The sequence below is a fragment of the Littorina saxatilis genome, linkage group LG9, assembly GCF_037325665.1.
Source record: "Littorina saxatilis isolate snail1 linkage group LG9, US_GU_Lsax_2.0, whole genome shotgun sequence".
NCBI classification, from domain to species: domain Eukaryota; kingdom Metazoa; phylum Mollusca; class Gastropoda; order Littorinimorpha; family Littorinidae; genus Littorina; species Littorina saxatilis.
In genome coordinates this window covers 47,571,408-47,592,157 of record NC_090253.1, presented here as the reverse complement: position 1 = coordinate 47,592,157, position 20,750 = coordinate 47,571,408, and the positions used below count along the sequence as shown (strand labels likewise).

General features: G+C 39.9%; 1 protein-coding gene across 1 annotated transcript in view; it reads left to right on the top strand.

The window, feature by feature from the left end:
* The first annotated feature begins 240 nt into the window (after positions 1-240).
* The window catches only part of LOC138977231 (fibropellin-1-like), a 70,976-nt gene continuing 50,466 nt past the window's right edge, over positions 241-20,750 (top strand). The window contains exons 1-3 of the mRNA XM_070350137.1: positions 241-375; positions 997-1,113; positions 3,809-3,922. Coding sequence (XP_070206238.1) covers positions 309-375; positions 997-1,113; positions 3,809-3,922 — 298 coding nt within the window. The 5' untranslated portion in view covers positions 241-308. The remainder of the gene's footprint in view (positions 376-996; positions 1,114-3,808; positions 3,923-20,750) is intronic.

Sequence of the window (20,750 nt, the reverse complement as noted above, 5' to 3'; positions counted from 1 at the left end):
GGTCTGTATTTTTTTTATAGTTGTTTTAATGGGGGGGGGGGGTGCACCACACACTTTTTCCACGCATAGTGCGTAGGTATATATACACTACTCCGTACCTACATAACATACACTCTTTGACCCTAATTCCCTCAACATGACCCACTTGGACCCTGTGAAATAGGAAGTTGTAGCTCACATAACAAACAAGATAGAAAAAGAGGCCTTGTGCCGAGGGACGGGTATAAAAGAACTCGGCTGCTAATTGCGGCGCGCTGTTTCTAGACAGGGCAGGGATAGCTTAGGGTTGAACGGTAACGGTGATCACAATGGAAGGACACGGGGTTGCAGTTCTTTTGGTCTTCGGCTTGGTCGGCTTCCTCAGCACTCATTGCGGTAAGCAGTGCATTTATGTTGTATTGGTTTCTGGATCAGTTTGGATTGTCTTCAGAAAGAACAAAGAAGAAGAAAGACAAGAAAGAAGTCGAGAAAGGTTTCATTTTGCCTTTAATTGTTCATGTTTTGTTTTATCTAAGGTTTAGCATGCACATATTGGTTTCTCGAAAGGATGATGGGCACTTTGGAAACCCTCTTTACTGTTTTAAAGCTATGTTGTTGTTGTTGTTGTTGTTGTTGTTGTTGTTGTTGTTGTTGTTGTTGTTGTTGTTGTTGTTGTTGTTGTTGTTGTTTTTGTATATGCGTGTTTTTGTATAATTGTTTGTGTTTTTATTTTATTTTGACATCGCGTTTATTTTCTGTCTCGCTTGATTGTTTTTGTTGTGTTTGGGTTTTTTTTGCTTTTTTGTTGAAATATTTGTTTTTGTTTGCTTATTTGTTTGCTTGTTGGAACGCACACATAGACACTCGCATTAGACTTTGAAAACGTACATGCTAAAGGTGTTTCTGTCATGAAGGCTCAATGTTGGAAAATGAGCGACATAAACAACCTTCTATCTTCCACCTTCTTTAAGATTTTTGATTTTAGTGCTTGTTCATGTTTTCCTTTGTTGGTTGCAGATGCCGTGAACGAGTGTTTAAGCAACCCATGCGTAAACGGCGGGAGCTGCACTGAAGGTAACGGCTTCTTCACCTGCTCCTGTCCCGCAGGCTTCTCAGGCTTTCGCTGTGAAAACAGTAAGTTTCCTTCATTCACCTAAGCAAACTTCCTACCAATTTCCCCCCAACTTTCAAGCGATTTTAGCTGGTGCCAAATTACATCAAAATCGCTGCCCAAGTAAACAGCGCAAACGCTCGAACTATTTTTAAGCGGCCATTCTCCGCAGACTTGAAGGCAAGTTCAGCTATCGGAGCTACCTCCCAATGCGGAAAGACCAATGAGGTTAGAGGTAACCAATCAGCAAGCGCGATAAGAAATAAGAAAAGTCTGCGCCAAATCTGCGCCAAGTCACGGCCGAGTCGAGCAGCGCTCAACTGAGTTTTCGAGTCACGGCAATTGCTGGGGCCGTTCACATTCAGACTTTTCGCTCACTTGGCATCGACAACTCGGGAGCGTATTAACTCCAACAAAAGTTGGAGAGAAGTTGGTAGAAAGTCTGCAATGTAAACGGCACTTAAGATATGTAGGTGAGTTTTCTGACTTTTACATTTTGAGCTTTTAGAATGATTTTAGACCCCCCGCGGGTTAGCGGGAGTCCCATATTGGTTGGGACGAGAAATAATTTACCCGATGCTAACCAGCATGTCGTAAGAGGCGACTAACAGGTTCTGTTTCTCCTTTTACCCTTGTTAAGTGTTTCTTGTATCGAATATAGTCAATGTTTGTAAAGATTTTAGTCAAGCAGTATGTAAGAAATGTTACGTCCTTTGTACTGGAAACTTGCATTCTCCCAGTAAGGTCATATATTGTACTACGTTGCAAGCCCCTGGAGCACTTTTTTGATTAGTGCTTTTGTGAACAAGAAACAATTAACAAGTGGCTCTATCCCATCTCCCCCCTTTCCCCTATCCCATCTCCCCCCTTCCCCCGTCGCGATATAACCTTGAATGGTTGAAAACGACGTTAAACACCAAATAAAGAAAGAAAGAAAGAATGATTTTAGAACAGGGTCCAATGTATCCGCATATGATTTTGAGAAATTAAACACATTGAACATTCTTTTTGTCAAAATATTCCGATACGAAGAAACCATCATAATTATGCTCTCAATATTTCCCACTGTTTGGGCCTGTGCAAGGTTTTCTGCGTTTGTGTTCCGATTCCATTCATCGTCTAAGCAGTTACCTGTGACACTAGCAGACAAAAGCCATGCGATCGAGTTTAGGTAATGAGGTATGTAAGATTCGCCGTTCTTATGTGCGAACAAAGACAGAGCGTGGGAAAATTAAAGTCTGCAAAGCGTACCTTAATGCACCTTTAAAACGTGATTAGTGGTACTTTTACGCACTAATCTTGAAGATAGTACACACAGTACACAAAAGGAGCCATTTTGGTTTTGTTTTTTTGACGAATTGGACCTTAAAAAGTGCAAGGGACATTTGCTGTGCTGTAATTTAGTTCATCCTATCAAGATTTGCTCGTCAAGGCTTCGTAACTATTCTGATTACTTAAATGAATTAAATCGGCGAATGGTTGTCGACGTCAGCTCTCGTGTGCAAGAAATACCGATTACGTTCATCGTCATGTTTTTATTTATTTCTAATGTTTACGCATTCCTTGAAGCAGATAAATACCGTCGGAATGAGGAAATCAAACTTGTAATCACAGTCTGTGCTTTAAGGGGTTAAAACGCATATCACGGCGTAAACAAACACACTGTCTATTTAAGAATATACACTCTCTGAAAAGACCACCCAACGCAGTGTTCAGCTTTTGAATAATAGAACACTAAAACACTGGTACTAATGCATTCCTCATGTGTGTTGTCATCTATTCCACCCCCAAAGCGAACTCTGTAGCTCATTTGGTCGATTTTTTTGTCGCCCAAAAGGTAGGACGAAATGTATGAGTAATGGAGAAGGCACGGTGTAGAGGAAACAAAATCTGAGAATGCCACTCAAAACCAGTCGTTACCAATTTGAATAACTGAGAGCTCATTTAATTCAGAATTTCTTCGCATGAAACAATTCAAAACATACAACTAGGACACGCAGTCAAGCAAATGCTTATTATTACGTGGGCTATTTGATAGAGAATGTTGATTACCTTGTTTTTGCGTTTGTTTTTCCAGATTTGTGTTCTCCCCCCCCCCCCCCCCCGACTTGTTTTTATGGGTAGGGGGGGGGGGTAGTGGGATGGGGGGGGGGGCACGAGTATCCTACTGAATCCCTGACCAATCGACCTGGTAGTTCTTAGTTGTTTTCGGTTGACGTCAGTCCGTGTGATCGTTCACCAATTTAGCATGCAGTCCATTAAAGTTTCCACAGTATGGTGCCATTTGAGTTCAAATTCGGTACACCAATTTACCATGAAAACTACCATAATTGACCAAGATCCGTCTGCGTTTCATGGCCAAGGAAGTGTTCCATTTGTCTTCCTTACTCGTAAAATGTTGAGCATCCTTGGAGTGCCCGGCCCCTGCTGATCGTGATTAAATTGATCCCGCGGTTGTTGTTTTTTGAACTGATGATAATGATGATGATGATGATGACGACGACGACGATGATGATGATGATGATGATGATGATGATGATGATGATGATGATGATGATGATGATGATGATGATGATGATGATGATGATGATGATTACGACGACGACGACGAAGACGACTATGGTGATGAGGATGATGATGATGATGATGATGATGATGATGATGATGATGATGATGATGATGATGATGATGATGATGATGATGATGATGATGTTGCAGATGATGCCCCGTGTTTATACAGCCCCTGTCAATACGGAGCCAACTGCACAACTGCCTCAGGAACACCGTCGTGTGCCTGTCCCCCAGGATACACAGGGGTTTATTGTGGAACCGGTAAGTGTGTGTAAAAGATCGACAGACACTCTGACATACAGCAACAAAAACGATTACAAGGAGTACATAAGAAAGAGAGCGCGCGCGCGCGCGCGTGTGTGTGTGTGTGCGTGTGTGTCTGTGTGTGTGTCTGTGTGTGTGTGTGTATGTGTGTGTGTCTGTGTGTGTGTGTGTGTGTCTGTGTGTGTGTGTATGTATGTGTGCGTTTGTATGTGTGTGTATATGTGTGTAGGTGGTTTTACCGACAAATGGGGACGATTGTCACTGGAGAGCAGTCAAATGGGGACGCTTCCGACAAACGGGGACGTCCCCATTTGTCGGCCCGTGCGACCCCATTTGACTGGATTTGAGCAGATTGAGCGACCCCATTTGACTGCTTCCTAGCATCCCTGTGGACAAACGGACTGGATTTTCACACAGATTCATACACATATTTTAGCTCTGCACTTTTTGGTCTGCTCAACTAAACCATGTGATTTTTATCATGTGACTTCAAATGACTTTACAGTAACTGCTTTCATCAGAATTCAGTTTCTATTCAAATGCAGTTAAACTAAAACATTTATTTGAATTAAAAAAAAACAAAAGTTATTGCATTTAATATATTTTATTCAGAATATTTTGAAAGAGTTCTGATTATTTGATCACGGTTTTTTTTGTATTAAAACAAAAACAAACACAGAAACATATACATTCCTGTAAAAAAAAAAATGATTACAATTATTTTGTTATGAGATTTATTTTAGGTTAATTCGAAGTGTTGTGTCTTTGTCATTTGTTGGTTTGTGCAGTGCAGTTGTTTTGTCAGTTATTCTTCTCTTCATTTGTTCTATCGTCTTTCTTCTTCTTTTTTGTGTGTGTATTTTTGTGTTTTTGTGCCTGAAGAAGACCCTTAGGTCGAAACGTCGCTGTTATTCGTTCCGTGTTCGTCATTTTAACGTGAGTACATTGCTTTTTGGTCTCTTTATTGTTCCCTCTCACGTCCAGTCGCCATTGTTTAATACATGTTTTAATGTGTTTTGTATAATCCGGAAGCAGGAGTTTAAAACCTATGTATTCTTCTTCTTCTGCGTTCGATGTTTAAAACCTATGTATATATTAAGGGAAAAGTCTGGGTTGTGGCACTCGATCACTAGGTGGGGCACTGCCCTTCGCTCCCTGTTACCCGAGTTCCAATCCTCGTGGTAAGGCGTCCGCCCCGTGATCGGGAGGTCGTGGGTTCGAACCCCGGCCGGGTCATACCTAAGACTTTAAAATTGGCAATCTAGTGGCTGCTCCGCCTGGCGTCTGGCATTATGGGGTTAGTGCTAGGACTGGTTGGTCAGGTGTCAGAATAATGTGACTGGGTGAGACATGAAGCCTGTGCTGCGACTTCTGTCTTGTGTGTGGCGCACGTTATATGTCAAAAGCAGCACCGCCCTGATATGGCCCTTCGTGGTCGGCTGGGCGTTAAGCAAACAAACAAACAAACCCGAGTGCCAACAACAATAGGATGAGCATCAGAAGCGAAGATAAAGAGGGAATTTTTTCTCTGCGCGCGCGCCAGCAAGCAGGATGTCTCAGAACTGAAGCGGTAATAGTATGATCTAATTACAGGCGATGGGTTTATGGGTCACGTGATTATATATATGAAGTCTTCTATCGCGCGCGTATCTCCAGACTCGGACTCAAGGCGCAGGAATCTATTTATGCCGTGTGAGATGGAATTTTTTACACAATACATCATGCATTCACATCGACCAGCAGATCGCAGCCATTTCGGCGCATATCCTACTTTTCACGGCCTATTATTCCAAGTCACACGGGTATTTTGGTGGACATTGTTTTATCTATGCCTATACAATTTTGCCAGGAAAGACCCTTTTGTCAATCGTGGGATCTTTAACGTGCACACCCCAATGTAGTGTACACGAAGGGACCTCGGTTTTTCGTCTCATCCGAAAGACTAGCACTTGAACCCACCACCTAGGTTAGGAAAGGGGGGAGAAAATTGCTAACGCCCTGACCCAGGGTCGAACTCGCAACCTCTCGCTTCCGAGCGCAAGTGCGTTACCACTCGGCCACCCAGTCCACGTGATGTGGGGGCGGAGCCAAACATTGGTTGATACTTACTGTGTTGACATTAGTTCATTGGCCCCGCCCCAACATCATATGACTTACTAATCCATGGGCTATCATTGGTTCATGTTTTTGGCGCTAAACTATCTGACAGGTAAAGAACTATTTTGATGTGACACGTTATTACTTGGTGCAAATACGCGCAGTGTTTAAAACCACTTGGCGGACAGAACTGTGCATTCTCACAATTCGACACTTACTACATCCATAATAACCACACCGTTGATCAATCGCTGAGAAATGGCACAAATGACAGTTGGGGAAAACATTCAGAAGTTGGAATGATCTTACTGAACGGCTGGCAGACTTTTCCAGAAAGAACGATTTGGTGTACGTGGTCAAATACAGTCGTGCTGTTCAACTTGCGAACAAGAATTCAAAACAGCCCTTTCCAGACGAACTGAAGTATGCATACGCAAAACTTGTGTGCAAGTACTCAGGAAAAGGACGACTCACAAGGCCGAGGTGCGAAGAGGAGCAATGGGTAAGCGGATTAATATTTAGTTGCTATACTTCTTATGCGTTCTTGTCACAGATAGTAACTCGTATGAATGTTTAATTTTAATATTTTTTTATATTTTTTTTTTAGGTTTACAATGTTTCAACATTCATTCCAGTATCGACTGACATTTTAACGAGTGCGGAAAGTCTGTCTGTCTGTCTGTCTGTCTGTCTGTCTGTCTGTCTGTCTGTCTGTCTGTCTGTCTGTCTGTCTGTCTGTCTGTCTGTCTCTCTCTCTCTCTCTCTCTCTCTCTCTCTCTCTCTCTCTCTCTCTCTCTCTCTCTCTGCGCGCACTTCTTCTTCTTCTTCTTTGTCGGACAGATTTTTCACACAAATGACCAGGAAACCAGATTACGTAAGCCGTGTCAGCTGTACCCTTTGTAAAAGTCAGCGTAGCTCGAGAACGGCATTGAAATATTTTCGGTGTTCTTTACCTTGCCCAAGAAGCAGAGCATAAGAGTATACGTCACACACTCGAGTCAAGGACGTCGTAAAATGGCCCTCGGTCAAATTTTCACCGAGAACCATTTTATGATGTCCTTGACAAGTATGTGTTAGTCGGCTTAGAATATGCGCGCAAGTTTCAAAGGTTTGATCCATTCGATTATCTCAACAGACATCCTTTGATTGTAAAGTTGAATGCAGCACATGATGGTTGGAAATACTTAACTTGAAAGTTTCCCGCTGTGGTAGATTTTTATGGTGGTTGTCACACAGGCAACGACGGCTTTACTGGTCGGACCCAGTTGTGCGTTACCTCGCTTTTGCCTTTAATGACTGACTGACTGACTTTGGGGATTAACGTCCTCTGAGGTAACTAGGATCTATTTGGGAACATTTACCGTGATACTGTAAGAGGAGCAAGAAAAGAAAAGAAAAATGATGATGATGATGATGATGATGATGATGATGATGATGATGATGATGATGATGATGATGATGATGATGATGATGATAGAAAGAGAGAAAGAAAGAGAATAGTGAGAGAGAGGGGAGAGAGAGAAAAAGAGAGAGGGGGAGAGAGAGGGAGAGAGAGAGAGGGGGAGAGAGAGAGAGAGGAGAGAGAGAGAGAGAGAGAGAGAGAGAGAGAGAGAGAGAGAGAGAGAGAGAGAGAGAGAGAGAGAGAGAGAGAGAGAGAGAGAGAGAGATATTTAGAACCGACTCCAGACGATGGGAAATGCTGTAAAGATACATTTGACGTAAAGCGAGTGACGCAATTTCACTAGATTTTTTCGAACTTTGATCATTTAGATTCCAAGTGAGCGGGTCGGCATTGCACACTCAGAGGATGGGCGGTGCTTTGCTATTCCGTGAAGCACCCACCGACAAAACTAGCTTTTCTGTACTTTTTTTTTTAGATAAAGAGAGTATTATCTCGCAGCATTTGAAGTGTCATTCTTTAGAATAAATCACGTTGGTATTGTTGATTTAAATTTGTACTTTGTCTTGTCAATGTTTTGCTTGATAAACAAAAAGGGTCCCTGCTTGAACGTTATAACATTTAGAGGGTCACCTAGAATCCGTCCTGATTGGTCAAAAAGCCATATGAGGCACTGAACTGGTACTAAAATAAAATAATGTGCTGACAAATTTAAGCTTCTTTTTTAATACAGTAACAGGATAGATTTCTCCCCCGAAAACTACAGAAAATTGGCCATTTTGACCTCCATAATGTAACATCTTACAAGTAAGTGTAGTTGGACCTGTCTTTAACGACAGTTTGAAACGAGTTGTTATCGCAATTAAAGAAAGCCGCCGTTGGCTACTCGGGTGGTGTCTTATCGCTTTCAAGAGTATGTCAAGAGGTGTGTATGGGGTGCGCTCAAGCGCAGAAGACAACGTGATTGCATTCGGCTAACTCAGAGCCGTCCCGCCCGCCTGGTACGTTTAGCAGTCGGTATAACGAGATGGTAGTGTATGAATTTTATTTATTGGTGATGTAGAGATAGTACAATGTCATTAAAAAAAAAAAATTCAAAACAAACATGAGTTTAAAGGTTGTGAAAGACAGGTTGTGAACGTTAGTTTGACCGAAACTGGCAGCCGCAAACACATAATAACAAACAATCAATATTATGATAGATTCTGGATAAATAATGTATTATAATGTGCATCTTGTAGGTGATTGTGCTTTTAATAATTTTCAGATTTGTTTTCCCTGTTAATGCTGATGCCACAGTACTAGTTGATTTTTATAGGGAGAAAATGGTTTTGTTTTAAAATGTTCATTATGTACATTGCTTTGTAATTTTGTTAACACATTAATTTTGTGAAACGCCCAGAACCATGTCAGGATTTGCAATACATAACAAAACTTTATTATTGTTTTATCTTTTTATATTTAGTCAAGTTTTGACTAAATATTTTAACATCGAGGGGGAATCGAAACGAGGGTCGTGGTGTATGTGCGTGTGTGCATGTGTGTGTGTGTGTAGAGCGATTCAGACTAAACTACTGGACCGATCTTTATGAAATTTGACATGAGAGTTCCTGGGTATGAAATCCCCGAACGTTTTTTTCATTTTTTTGATAAATGTCTTTGATGACGTCATATCCGGCTTTTTGTGAAAGTTGAGGCGGCACTGTCACGCTCTCATTTTTCAACCAAATTGGTTGACATTTTGGTCAAGTAATCTTCGACGAAGCCCGGACTTCGGTATTGCATTTCAGTTTGGTGGCTTAAAAATTAATTAATGACTTTGGTCATTAAAAATCGGAAAATTGTAAAAAAAAATAAAAATGTATAAAACGATCCAAATTAACGTTCATCTTATTCTCCATCATTTGCTGATTCCAAAAACATATAAATATGTTATATTCGGATTAAAAACAAGCTCTGAAAAATAAATATATAAAAATTATTATCAAAATTAAATTGTCCAAATCAAATTAAAAATACTTTCATCTTATTCCTTGTCGGTTCCTGATTCCAAAAACATATAGATATGATATGTTTGGATTAAAAACACGCTCAGAAAGTTAAAACAAAGAGAGGTACAGAAAAGCGTGCTATCTTTCTTAGCGCAACTACTACCCCGCTCTTCTTGTCAATTTCACTGCCTTTGCCATGAGCGGTGGACTGACGATGCTACGAGTATACGGTCTTGCTGAAAAATGGCATTGCGTTTAGTTTCATTCTGTGAGTTCGACAGCTACTTGACTAAATATTGTATTTTCGCCTTACGCGACTTGTTTATGATTACTATTACCATTATCAGTATATAAGAGGGACCACGGTTATACCCAAACTGCAATTTAAACAAAATTAATGTTGAAGAAATCAAAAATACATCGAACACATTTCACGCTTTGATTTAACTTATGTTTCCAGCTCGTCACAGACACAGCCTAAGTGCGAAGGCCTGTCTTGAAGCAGAAACGCTTTTGGTGTTCTAGTCGCTTCACACTTTAAGTCAAGTGTCATTCAGTCCGTCTCTCACAATATCACACCTATCCGCGAAAATAGGCAATAGGCCATGATGGGCCATATGTCAGGGAACAGAAGTAGCTCGCTGACTGTCTGATTTTTTTCCCGAGATTTTATTACCTCTCTGGGCCATAAGATGTGGACTACCTTGGGATGGGACAATAAAGTAACGAGAGAGAAAAATCTAATATATTCCTTGACTTTGGGGTAGCGCGACTCTGTTGCAGCTAACTTTCATGTGGGAGAAATAGGCCCTGTCGGAGAACAGAAGTAGCTCGCTGAGTGTCTGATTTTTTCCGAGCTTTTATTACCTCTCTGGGCCATACGATGTGGACTACCTTGTGGTTTGTTTGTTGTTTGTTACGTGTAAGGATTACCCACATGACAAGCAAACAATACATAATTCGTTTGATCTTATCGAGGTTATCGTTCCGAATAAGTTGTTGTATATACTGTAAACATTCCACTTTTAAACACATTTTTAAAACACCTGTTGTGAACACTGAATGAATTACTCTTTTACAAAAATAACACATGAATAACACACACTAAATAATGTTTACCATTTGTGCTACTTTTACCAGTTGAATTAAACAAACTTCACCAACAAAGTATTGCGACAAATTACGCACCCGAATTAAGGCATTAATTCCCATGTCATTTTGTTCAATTTGTCTATGCTACTACCCGTAGTACATGTAGTATGTAGTCAAAATAGTCGGAAAGTTTCAAAGCAAACTAACAAGTCCTTGCTGACATACAGCGCTTTTTCGCATAATGCCCCTCGTAATTAACGCAAAAAACTCCCGTTTTTGACCGCACATACGATCGACACCTGCATCAGAAGGAATAGCATAGAACACAAAATATGCGAGCGTGTGAATCCGTGATTTGTAAAAATGTAAAACAATCGCCCCGCGATTTACAAATCACGTAAATGCGCCGGATATTTTCTTGTCATCTCCAAAGTCAAGGGATCTATTAAATGTTTTCAATAAGGAATCAGAAAGGCCATATACATTCCGCTCCGCGCATATCTATTAAAATCCTTCGGCAACAAATTATTGCGACAAATTACGCACCCAAATTAAGGCATTAATTCCTATGTCATTTCGTTCAATTTGTCTATGTACTACCCGTAGTAGCTTACATGTAGTATGTAGGCAAAATATTCGGAAAGTTTCAAAGCAAACTAACAAGTCCTTGCTGACATACAGCGCTTTTTGGCATAATGCCCTTAGTAATTGACGCAAAAACTCCTGTTTTTGATCGTAAATGCGATCGACACCTGCATCAGAAGGAATCCCGTCGCGATATAACCTTCGTGGTTGAAAACGACGTTAAACACCAAATAAAGAAAGAATCAGAAGGAATAGCATAGAAGACGTAATATGCGAGCGTGTTAACCCGTGATTCGTAAAAATGTAAAACAATCGCCCCGCGATTTACAAATCACGTAAATACGCCCGATATTTTCTTGTCATCTCCAAATTAAGTCAAGGGATCTATTAAATGTTTTGATTCTTATTTCATTACTTTTTTGTCCCATCGCTGGGATATTCGGGTCAATTCCCCCCAATGGAAGGCTAGCAGGAACAAAGTCGCGCTTCCTCCAAATCAGGGGATCTATCAGATGTTTTTATATTTAGTCAAGTTTTGACTAAATATTTTAACATCGAGGGGGAATCGAAACGAGGGTCGTGGTGTATGTGCGTGCGTGCGTGTGTGTGTGTGTGTGTGTGTGTGTGTGTGTGTGTGTAGAGCGATTCAGACTAAACTACTGGACCGATCTTTATGAAATTTGACATGAGAGTTCCTGGGTATGAAATCCCCGAACGTTTTTTTTCATTTTTTTGATAAATGTCTTTGATGACGTCATATCCGGCTTTTCGTGAAAGTTGAGGCGGCACTGTCACGCCCTCATTTTTCAACCAAATTGGTTCAAATTTTGGTCAAGTAATCTTCGACGAAGCCCGGGGTTCGGTATTGCATTTCAGCTTGGTGGCTTAAAAATTAGTTAATGACTTTGGTCATTAAAAATCGGAAAATTGTAAAAAAAAATAAAAATTTATAAAACGATCCAAATTAACGTTTATCTTATTCTCCATCATTTGCTGATTCCAAAAACATATAAATATGTTATATTCGGATTAAAAACAAGCTCTGAAAATTAAATATATAAAAATTATTATCAAAATTAAATTGTCCAAATCAATTTAAAAACACTTTCATCTTATTCCTTGTCGGTTCCTGATTCCAAAAACATATAGATATGATATGTTTGGATTAAAAACACGCTCAGAAAGTTAAAACAAAGAGAGGTACAGAAAAGCGTGCTATCCTTCTTAGCGCAACTACTACCCCGCTCTTCTTGTCAATTTCACTGCCTTTGCCATGAGCGGTGGACTGACGATGCTACGAGTATACGGTCTTGCTGAAAAATGGCATTGCGTTCAGTTTCATTCTGTGAGTTCGACAGCTACTTGACTAAATATTGTATATTCGCCTTACGCGACTTGTTTCTTCTTTACTTCATTGTCCAATCACTGGGAAATTCGGGGCGTTTCCTCCCTGTGGAAAGCTAGCAGCAACAGAGACACGCTACCTCAAAGTCAAGGGATATATTAGATTGTTGTTTTTCATTACTTTATTGTCTATTCGCTGGGAAATTCGGGTCGCTTCCTCCCAGTGAAAAGCTATCAGCAACCGAGTCGCACTACCCCAAAGTCAAGGGATATATTAGATTTTTTTTCTCTCATTACTTTATTGTCCCATCGCTGGGAAATTCGGGCGCTTCCTCGCAGAGAAAAGCTAGCAGCAACAAAGTCGCGATACCCCGAAGTCAAGGGATCTATAAGATGTTTTTGTCATTAATGTATTTTCCCGTCGCTGGGAAATTCGGGTCGCATTCTCCCAGAAGAAAGCTAGTAGCAACAGAGTTGCGCTACCCCAAAGTCAAGGGATCAATTAGATTTATTTAATTCTTTTCATTATTTTATTGTCCCATCGCTCAAAAATTCGGATTTGTTTTCTTTATGCTAAAAATCGTAATATTTTATCTATCGAGTCCAAACCACCCCCACCACCCAGCGTGGACGGCTTCACTGTGTCACAATGTGGATGCAAAGAAAGACAAAAATATCTACTGAAAGAGCACACGCCGACGACGAGCAATATCTAGTAAAACTGCAGACGGGTCACCTGCAGACTCAGCCGTGTGTGTATGTGTGTGTGTGTGTAATCCAGCAGCGTGCTTACAACAACAACAACAACAACAACAAACACAAAAAACACCTAATAAAAAATGTTTAAAAAAACCCACAATAAATACCGGTTAAGCGATATGAAACAAATCAGTCAATCTGTCGCTCGAAACAAAAATATCAACACTAAAAACCAGCCATATATGACGTAATGTGAGTAGTTTTGACAGCATCGCTGATCACCTACCTTAATTCTGTTTTCACATATTAATGTTTAAAACAAACATAAACTTTGAAAATAATTCTCTGAGAATGTTAGGACAGTTCCACTCATCTTGAACTCAGGTCAAAAGGAGTTCAGGTCATTCTCTCCCTGACAGGATGCCTTGAGATTCCTTGTCTGGCAAGGAAACCGATTTGTGTGTGTGTGTGTGCATATTTAGAGTTTTTTGTAATGTATTATTGATATAAGCAGATTCGCGATCGTCGATAATGATTTTTCATGGTGTTTTGTCATTTTAAAATTACGAAGGAATTGAAATGTAAGACAGTTTCAAGCGAGCTATTTTTCGCGGCTGTATTTACTGTGCAAACAATTCTAAATATGACAAAAGTGTCACGTGATAATCAACCGTTTGGTTTCGGCGCTCACTGGAGCAGACGATTTTTTCTGTAACCAGTTGACAGAGATGAAACCATATATTACGGTCTCCTTCCGGCAGCAGTCCCAAAATTTCGACTTGTTTTGACCTTAGAACGATGTCTTTATCATAACTGTGAAGAACAGAACGGAGATCACTGTCGAAGTCGGCCAATCTGCAATCATTTTCGTCTCGCGAACACTGATCTCAAATTTAGATCAGTGCTCGCGAAAAACATATGGGAGATAACTCTGTATTCTTTTTTTTTTATATAGATTCGCGTAGGACTGTAGCGTCCGGTCAGAGAGACAACTGGCAATAGCCGTGGAGCGATGCTTATCAGAATGAGTTCCACTGAGTCCATCATAATCAAATATAGTGCCGAAAAATTAAAGCTTCTTTTTTTAATACAATAACAGGATAGATTGTTCCAAAAAAAACTACAGAAAATTGGCCATTTTGACCTCCATAATGTAACATCTTAAAAGTAAGTGTAGTTGGACCTGTCTTTAACGACAGTTTGAAACTGTCTACCCGAGTTGTTATCGCAATTAAAGAAAGCCGCCGTTGGCTACTCGGGTGGTGTCTTATCGCTTTCAAGAGTATGTCAAGAGTATGTCAAGAGGTGTGTATGGGGTGCACTCAAGCGCAGAAGACAACGTGATTGCATTCGGCTAACTGAGAGCCGTCCCGTCCGTCTGATACGTTTAGCAGTCGGTATAGCGAGATGGTAGTGTATGAATGTTATGTATTGGTGATGTAGAGATAGTACAATGTAATTAAAAAAAATAAATTTAAAACAAACATGATTTTAAAGGTTGTGAAAGACAGGTTGTGAACGTTAGTTTGGGCCGAAACTGGCAGCCGCAGTCCGTTTAGACATGTGATCGCAGTTGACAAGTAAGCAATATCTTAAAACATGTCGCGTAGACGAAATTAATACATTCAGTCAACCCTTCGAACTCACATTATGAAAGACAATACGAAGACAAAACTCAATACCTGTGTCGATTTCATACCTGACGGCGACCGCTATCGCGTTCACGCCACAGAAAGCCAGTATAGCGCAGTAGTGTAAAGCGCTTCTTATGAAATTGTGCTTTTTCTATTGTATATTTGTGACCCTCCACCACGGAATGAGTCGCATGTCACCTTTGCATGATTTTCATATTTTTACATTTTCCTAAAGAGTTTTGTATGCTCTATCCAGTGGTGAAAACCGTTTTAGAAAAGAGCGAAAACTGTTTGAGTTATAAGCCTGTGACTAAGGTGACCCTCACACTGTTACCATACACTCTCCGGACTTATATCAAGCCTAGCGCAGAACCGCGCGAGGTGACATGCGACTCATTTCGTGGTGGAGGGTCATATTTTTTTCGAGCTTGTTTTAATCCAAACAGGACATTAAACGTTGTATGTATTTTTGACCAAAATAGGACATTTTACACAGATCGAAACAGTCAGTGTTCCTCCGAGACCGCGCTAGCGGTCGAGGTGAACGACTGTCGAGATATGTGTAAATTGTCATATTTTGGTAAAAAAATACAAATAAAATGTATGTATCTGGGTAGAATTTCTTGTAGTTTTTATGATTGAACGCACACAAACATGCACTATTTTGTAGTCTCGGCTGGCCGCCTAAACAGACGTTTTGTCGGCCTCTGACGTCACATAGCTCAAAGAAGGAAAATCCAGTGTTCAATCGATACACATAGATTTGTTTATGGAATTAGAAAATGATCAAGAATAAGATTACATCTTTTTGGATCGATTCATCACATTTTATTTTTAAATACAATTTTCTGACTTTTAATGGCCAAACTCAAAAAATAATTTGCAAGCTTTAATCCTGAAATGCAATCCTGTTGTCCGGATTTTGTCGAAAGTTACTTTTACAGAATTTTAATCAAATGAATCCAAATATGAGGGTGTGACAGTGCCACCAAAACTTGTACAAAATGCCAGATATTACGTCATCAAAGAAACGTATCCTCCAGTAGTCCAGTAGTTTTCTCTGAATGGCTCTACACATACATACACACAGACCCACAGACCCACAGACACGTACTACGTAGGCCCTACACCACAACCCTAGTCACGATTCCCCATCTAAGTTAAAACATTTAGTCAAAACTTTACAATATGTTAAAAAATATATATTTCGTGTGGTCGTTATAGACAAAGTGGTGGACAAGCTTTCATTGGACAGGTTTGATTGCACGATCGGACTAAAGATTCAAACACACCGATTGGCTTCAAGGGAGCCCGGGTAGCTCAGGTTGTGGACTTGTGATCCTAGGGTCGCGGGTTCGAATCTCGGCCGGGGCCCAGATATGTCATAATGATATACTACAACAACAAAAGTTCATGGAAAGATAGAAACGCTTACTTGCGTTGCAACTTTCAAAACATTTAAGAGTAATTCGCAGTCGGCTGCAGGTCGAACATCATGGAAAATTACATATGAAAATCCGGACGAGGAAGTAAACTTTACCAAAACATTATTGCGAGAAATGTCGCGACAAAACTGCCGGTTGTTGTTATTTTTCTACCTCAAATGCACTCGACATCTGCATGAGTAGGAATAGCATAGAACACAAAATACGCATGCTAACTTAACAAGACAACATGTTCTAGGTAGATAATGTTTGACTTTCTTCTCTCATGTAAAAGTTGTATATCATCTATATTGTTGTATCATAACAGAATTCAGACGTTCAAACGATTTCTGAAACAGACGTGTGCTGCCTGCTACATATATCATTAAACAAATCAAGCCAGTGATGTTGAGAAGAAAAAATATCGACAACCAACTATACCACAACGACAACAATCGATAATTTTGCGCACAAAACAAAAAAAACTTTCGGGAAATAGAAGTCAAGTAAGCTGATCAACTGAAAGAAGAATGAATCTGAATACACATATTTTTTCTTCTTTACCCCTGTCTCCACCCCCTGACCTTGGTTCGGCGCGTCGTTAACAGATACTATGATTTGACACGATCGTTACCTCACAGACGACACGACTCGCCGCGTCTACCTCTCCCTGTGTGCTTCTGTAGCGGCATGTATAGGATGAAAAATATTAATTAATTTATTTTTGTTGTTGAGCAACGGTTTTTACGAACACATAGTGTTAAATAAAACCTTGAAAGAAAAATGATTGTTGTGTATGCATGAACCGCGCACAAGTTCTATCACGCCTCTTTTGAGCGGCTCCCGTTCCACCAAGGGCAACATTTTTTTCTGCCAACGATTTATTGCATGAAGAAATCAAGTTGACACCTTCTTCGAGCTTCGTGGTCCGCCAGTAAAGTAGCGCACATACTAAATACATTCATCCATTGGCCCAAATGGTCATGTGATAAACCCAACGCTCCGCCCACTCCACTCAAAACACTTGACCGCCGCGTCAATGAAATCTTCGCTGGTGTTTATTGGATGGTCTGTTTTGTTACAGGCCGAACGCTGCCCGTCTTACAGAAGGCTCATAAGACCGCGTAAAAGCCATACCACGTTGAAATCAGCGGTTCTCTTCTAAAAGCGTGATTGACATTGTCAGTTAGTCAAGCAAACGAATGCACGCGTTCACGCATGCACACACATTAATATACGTTTGTTCTGCGAATTGTTTGCTTGTTTCTCTATGATTTGTTAATGCGTGCGCGTGTTTGTATGTGTGTTTATCACCAGTCGACATAATTACTGAAATACTCAATTCTTTGGACGCAACAGCACTCTGCACTTTCAAGCATGTACTACATGTACTGTTTTTGTACATGGGGTTAACACACGTTGTTTTGCATAGAAATCTTAATTCGTTAAGCGGGGAATACTTTAAAAAACAAAACCCACATGTTTTAACGATTCACGTAATGTTGCTTAGCTAACACAACAATTCGCCAAGAAAAATGTACTTAGCATACCCATTCCTAAAACGAGTATAAAGGATCTTAGTTGGAAAAAAAAGGGAAGTTTTGTTTTTGTTTTTTAAGTAAGTCGCCCAAGCGCTCTATCAACTTGGCTAAAAACAAATCTTTGAAAAAAAACACAACTAACTACACACACACACACACACACGAAAAAATAAAAGAAAAGAGAAACACACACTAATGTGACATGATATAACTGAGTTTGCTGAAAACTGACGAAAAAGTACAAGACCGGAAAATCGCAAATGCTTACGCATAAACTTTTACAATTTCTTAGAAGCGCTCCGAACAGACACAATCACACACTCACATGCAACTTGGAAAAGCACTTCACTGGACAGTTCGGGTTGCAATTTTGGTTATTGTAATTATGTAACCACACACGTACCATCTGAACATCAGTGTCTAAGTGTTCAGTTATTCACACGGGTTTCATCTGCTTGGGTAATGGATTACAACTAAATAGCACTGAAAAAATTAATTTAAAGAATCAAGAATCAAACGCAAAAGAGATTATCGCCAGAAGGTGAAATCCTGTTTGTATGAAAAGAAATAATCGGCAACGGTAACGGAGCATTTTACAGTTAGTTATTTCAGATGTTTGCAAATTACATCACTGCGAATGTCTCTTGGGCTTCGAAAGGTGGATGTCGCCGGGGAAAAATCACTAAAACGGCTTATTTATTTCTTTATTTGTAAATGAAGTCCTTCCAATACGTATCAATGATTTGGATCACCACCTCAGGTTTGCCTAGGAAGGCGTAATCAATATTTTCAATTTTACGCCGGCAATAAATGTTTACTTTGCGCGTAAAACATATATTAAGAGCGTACAATTCATCAACAGTAATTAAAACAAACAGAAAATCAACAAACTAACTTACAAACAAGCAAAGGGACACGAGAAGAAAAACAAGTCGCGTAAGGCGAAAATACAATATTTAGTCAAGTAGCTGTCGAACTCACAGAATGAAACTGAACGCAATGCAACGCAGCAAGACCGTATACTCGTAGCATCGTCAGTCCACCGCTCACGGCAAAGGCAGTGAAATTGACAAGAAGAGCGGGGTAGTAGTTGCGCTGAGAAGGATAGCACGCTTTTCTGTACCTCTCTTCGTTTTAACTTTCTGAGCGTGTTTTTAATCCAAACATATCATATCTATATGTTTTTGGAATCAGGAACCGACAAGGAATAAGATGAAAGTGTTTTAAATTGATTTCGAAAATATAATTTTGATAATAAATTTTATATATTTAATTTTCAGAGCTTGTATTTAATCCGAATATAACATATTTATATGTGTTTGGAATCAGAACATGATGGAGAATAAGATGAACGTAAATTTGGATCGTTTTATAAAAAAAATATTTTGTTTACAATTTTCAGATTTTTAATGACCAAAGTCATTAATTAATTTTTTAGCCACCAAGCTGAAATGCAATACCGAAGTCCGGGCTTTGTCGAACATTACTTGACCAAAATTTCAACCAAAACTGAGGGCGTGACAGTGCCGCCTCAACTTTCAGGAAAAGCCGGATATGACGTCATCAAAGACATTTATCAAAAAAATGAACAAAATGTCCAGGGATTTCCTACCCAGGAACTCTCATGTCAAATTTCATAAAGATCGGTCCAGTAGTTTGGTCTGAATCGCTCTACACACACACACGCACATACAGACTCAGACACAGACACACACACACACACACACACACACACACACACACACCACGACCCTCGTCTCGATTACCCCCTCTACGTTAAAACATTTAGTCAAAACTTGACTAAATGTAAACAAGTCGCGTAAGGCGAAAATACAACATTTAGTCAAGTAGCTGTCGAACTCACAGAATGAAACTGAACGCAATGCCATTTTTCAGCAAGACCGTATACTCGTAGCATTATCCTTGGCACAAAGGGTCAAAAATCCACAAAATAAGCCCTTAAAAAAATATGCCCATATTTTTGAAAATATGCCCATATTTTTCAAAACAGGGGCGGATCAGTTCATTTTATGGGGGGGGTTTCCAAAAGTATATTGTGAAGATATGGGTGTGAAGGCGCGAAGCGCCGAGCCGACGGCGCAAAGCGCCTAGCTTGTAAGGGGGTCCGGGGGCATGCCCCCCCGAAAAATTTTGTAAAAAAGGATGCAAAATGGTGCAATCTGGTGCATTTTGAGGATGATCATTACCAGTTTCAGGCAGCAGATTTTGTCACTGATTAATACCCCAAAAAAACACCATTTAAAAAAAAAAAATTTGGCTGGGGGGGGGTTTCCGGAAACCCCTGAAACCCCCCCTCGTCCGCCCCTGCAAAATAAGCCCTTATTTCTATAAATAAGGCCTTATTTTAGAAATAAGGCCTTAAATATTTACAGCCATAAGGAAATAAGGGTATAATGAAATAAGGCCTTATTTCTGTTAAGGCCTTACCGAAATAAGGCCTTATTTCTGTTATGACCTTAAAAAAATAAGCCCTTAAACAAATATGCCCATAAAAAAATAAGCCCTTAAAAAAATATGCCCATATTTTTCTGCGCATCGCTACTGCGCATCCGGAGCTAGAGTAAGATCAAGATGTTACACTGATATAAATCAAACAGTCATTTCATGTAAACAATGCTTATCTTGAGCGAACACCTCATCGGAAACCCCAATTCTCTCGCAATTTGCAATTTCAGCACAAATTCTTCTCAAAAATTCATCACGATCTCCCCATTCGCCATTTTTGTTATGAGATCTCTGCGCATGAGCGGCGAAGCCAAATTCTATTCAGCTTCATGATTGGTCAAAAAAATAAGGCCTTATTTTTGTATGCCCTTATTTTTTATGCCCATATTTTGTTATGCCCTTATTTTTTTTATGCCCTTATTTTTATTAAGGCCTTACAGAAATAAGGCCTTATTTCTCGTAAGGCCTTATTTTCAAATAAGGGCTTATTTTTTTATGCCCATATTTTTTTAAGGGCTTAAAGATTTAAGGCCTTAATAATGGAAAATAAGGC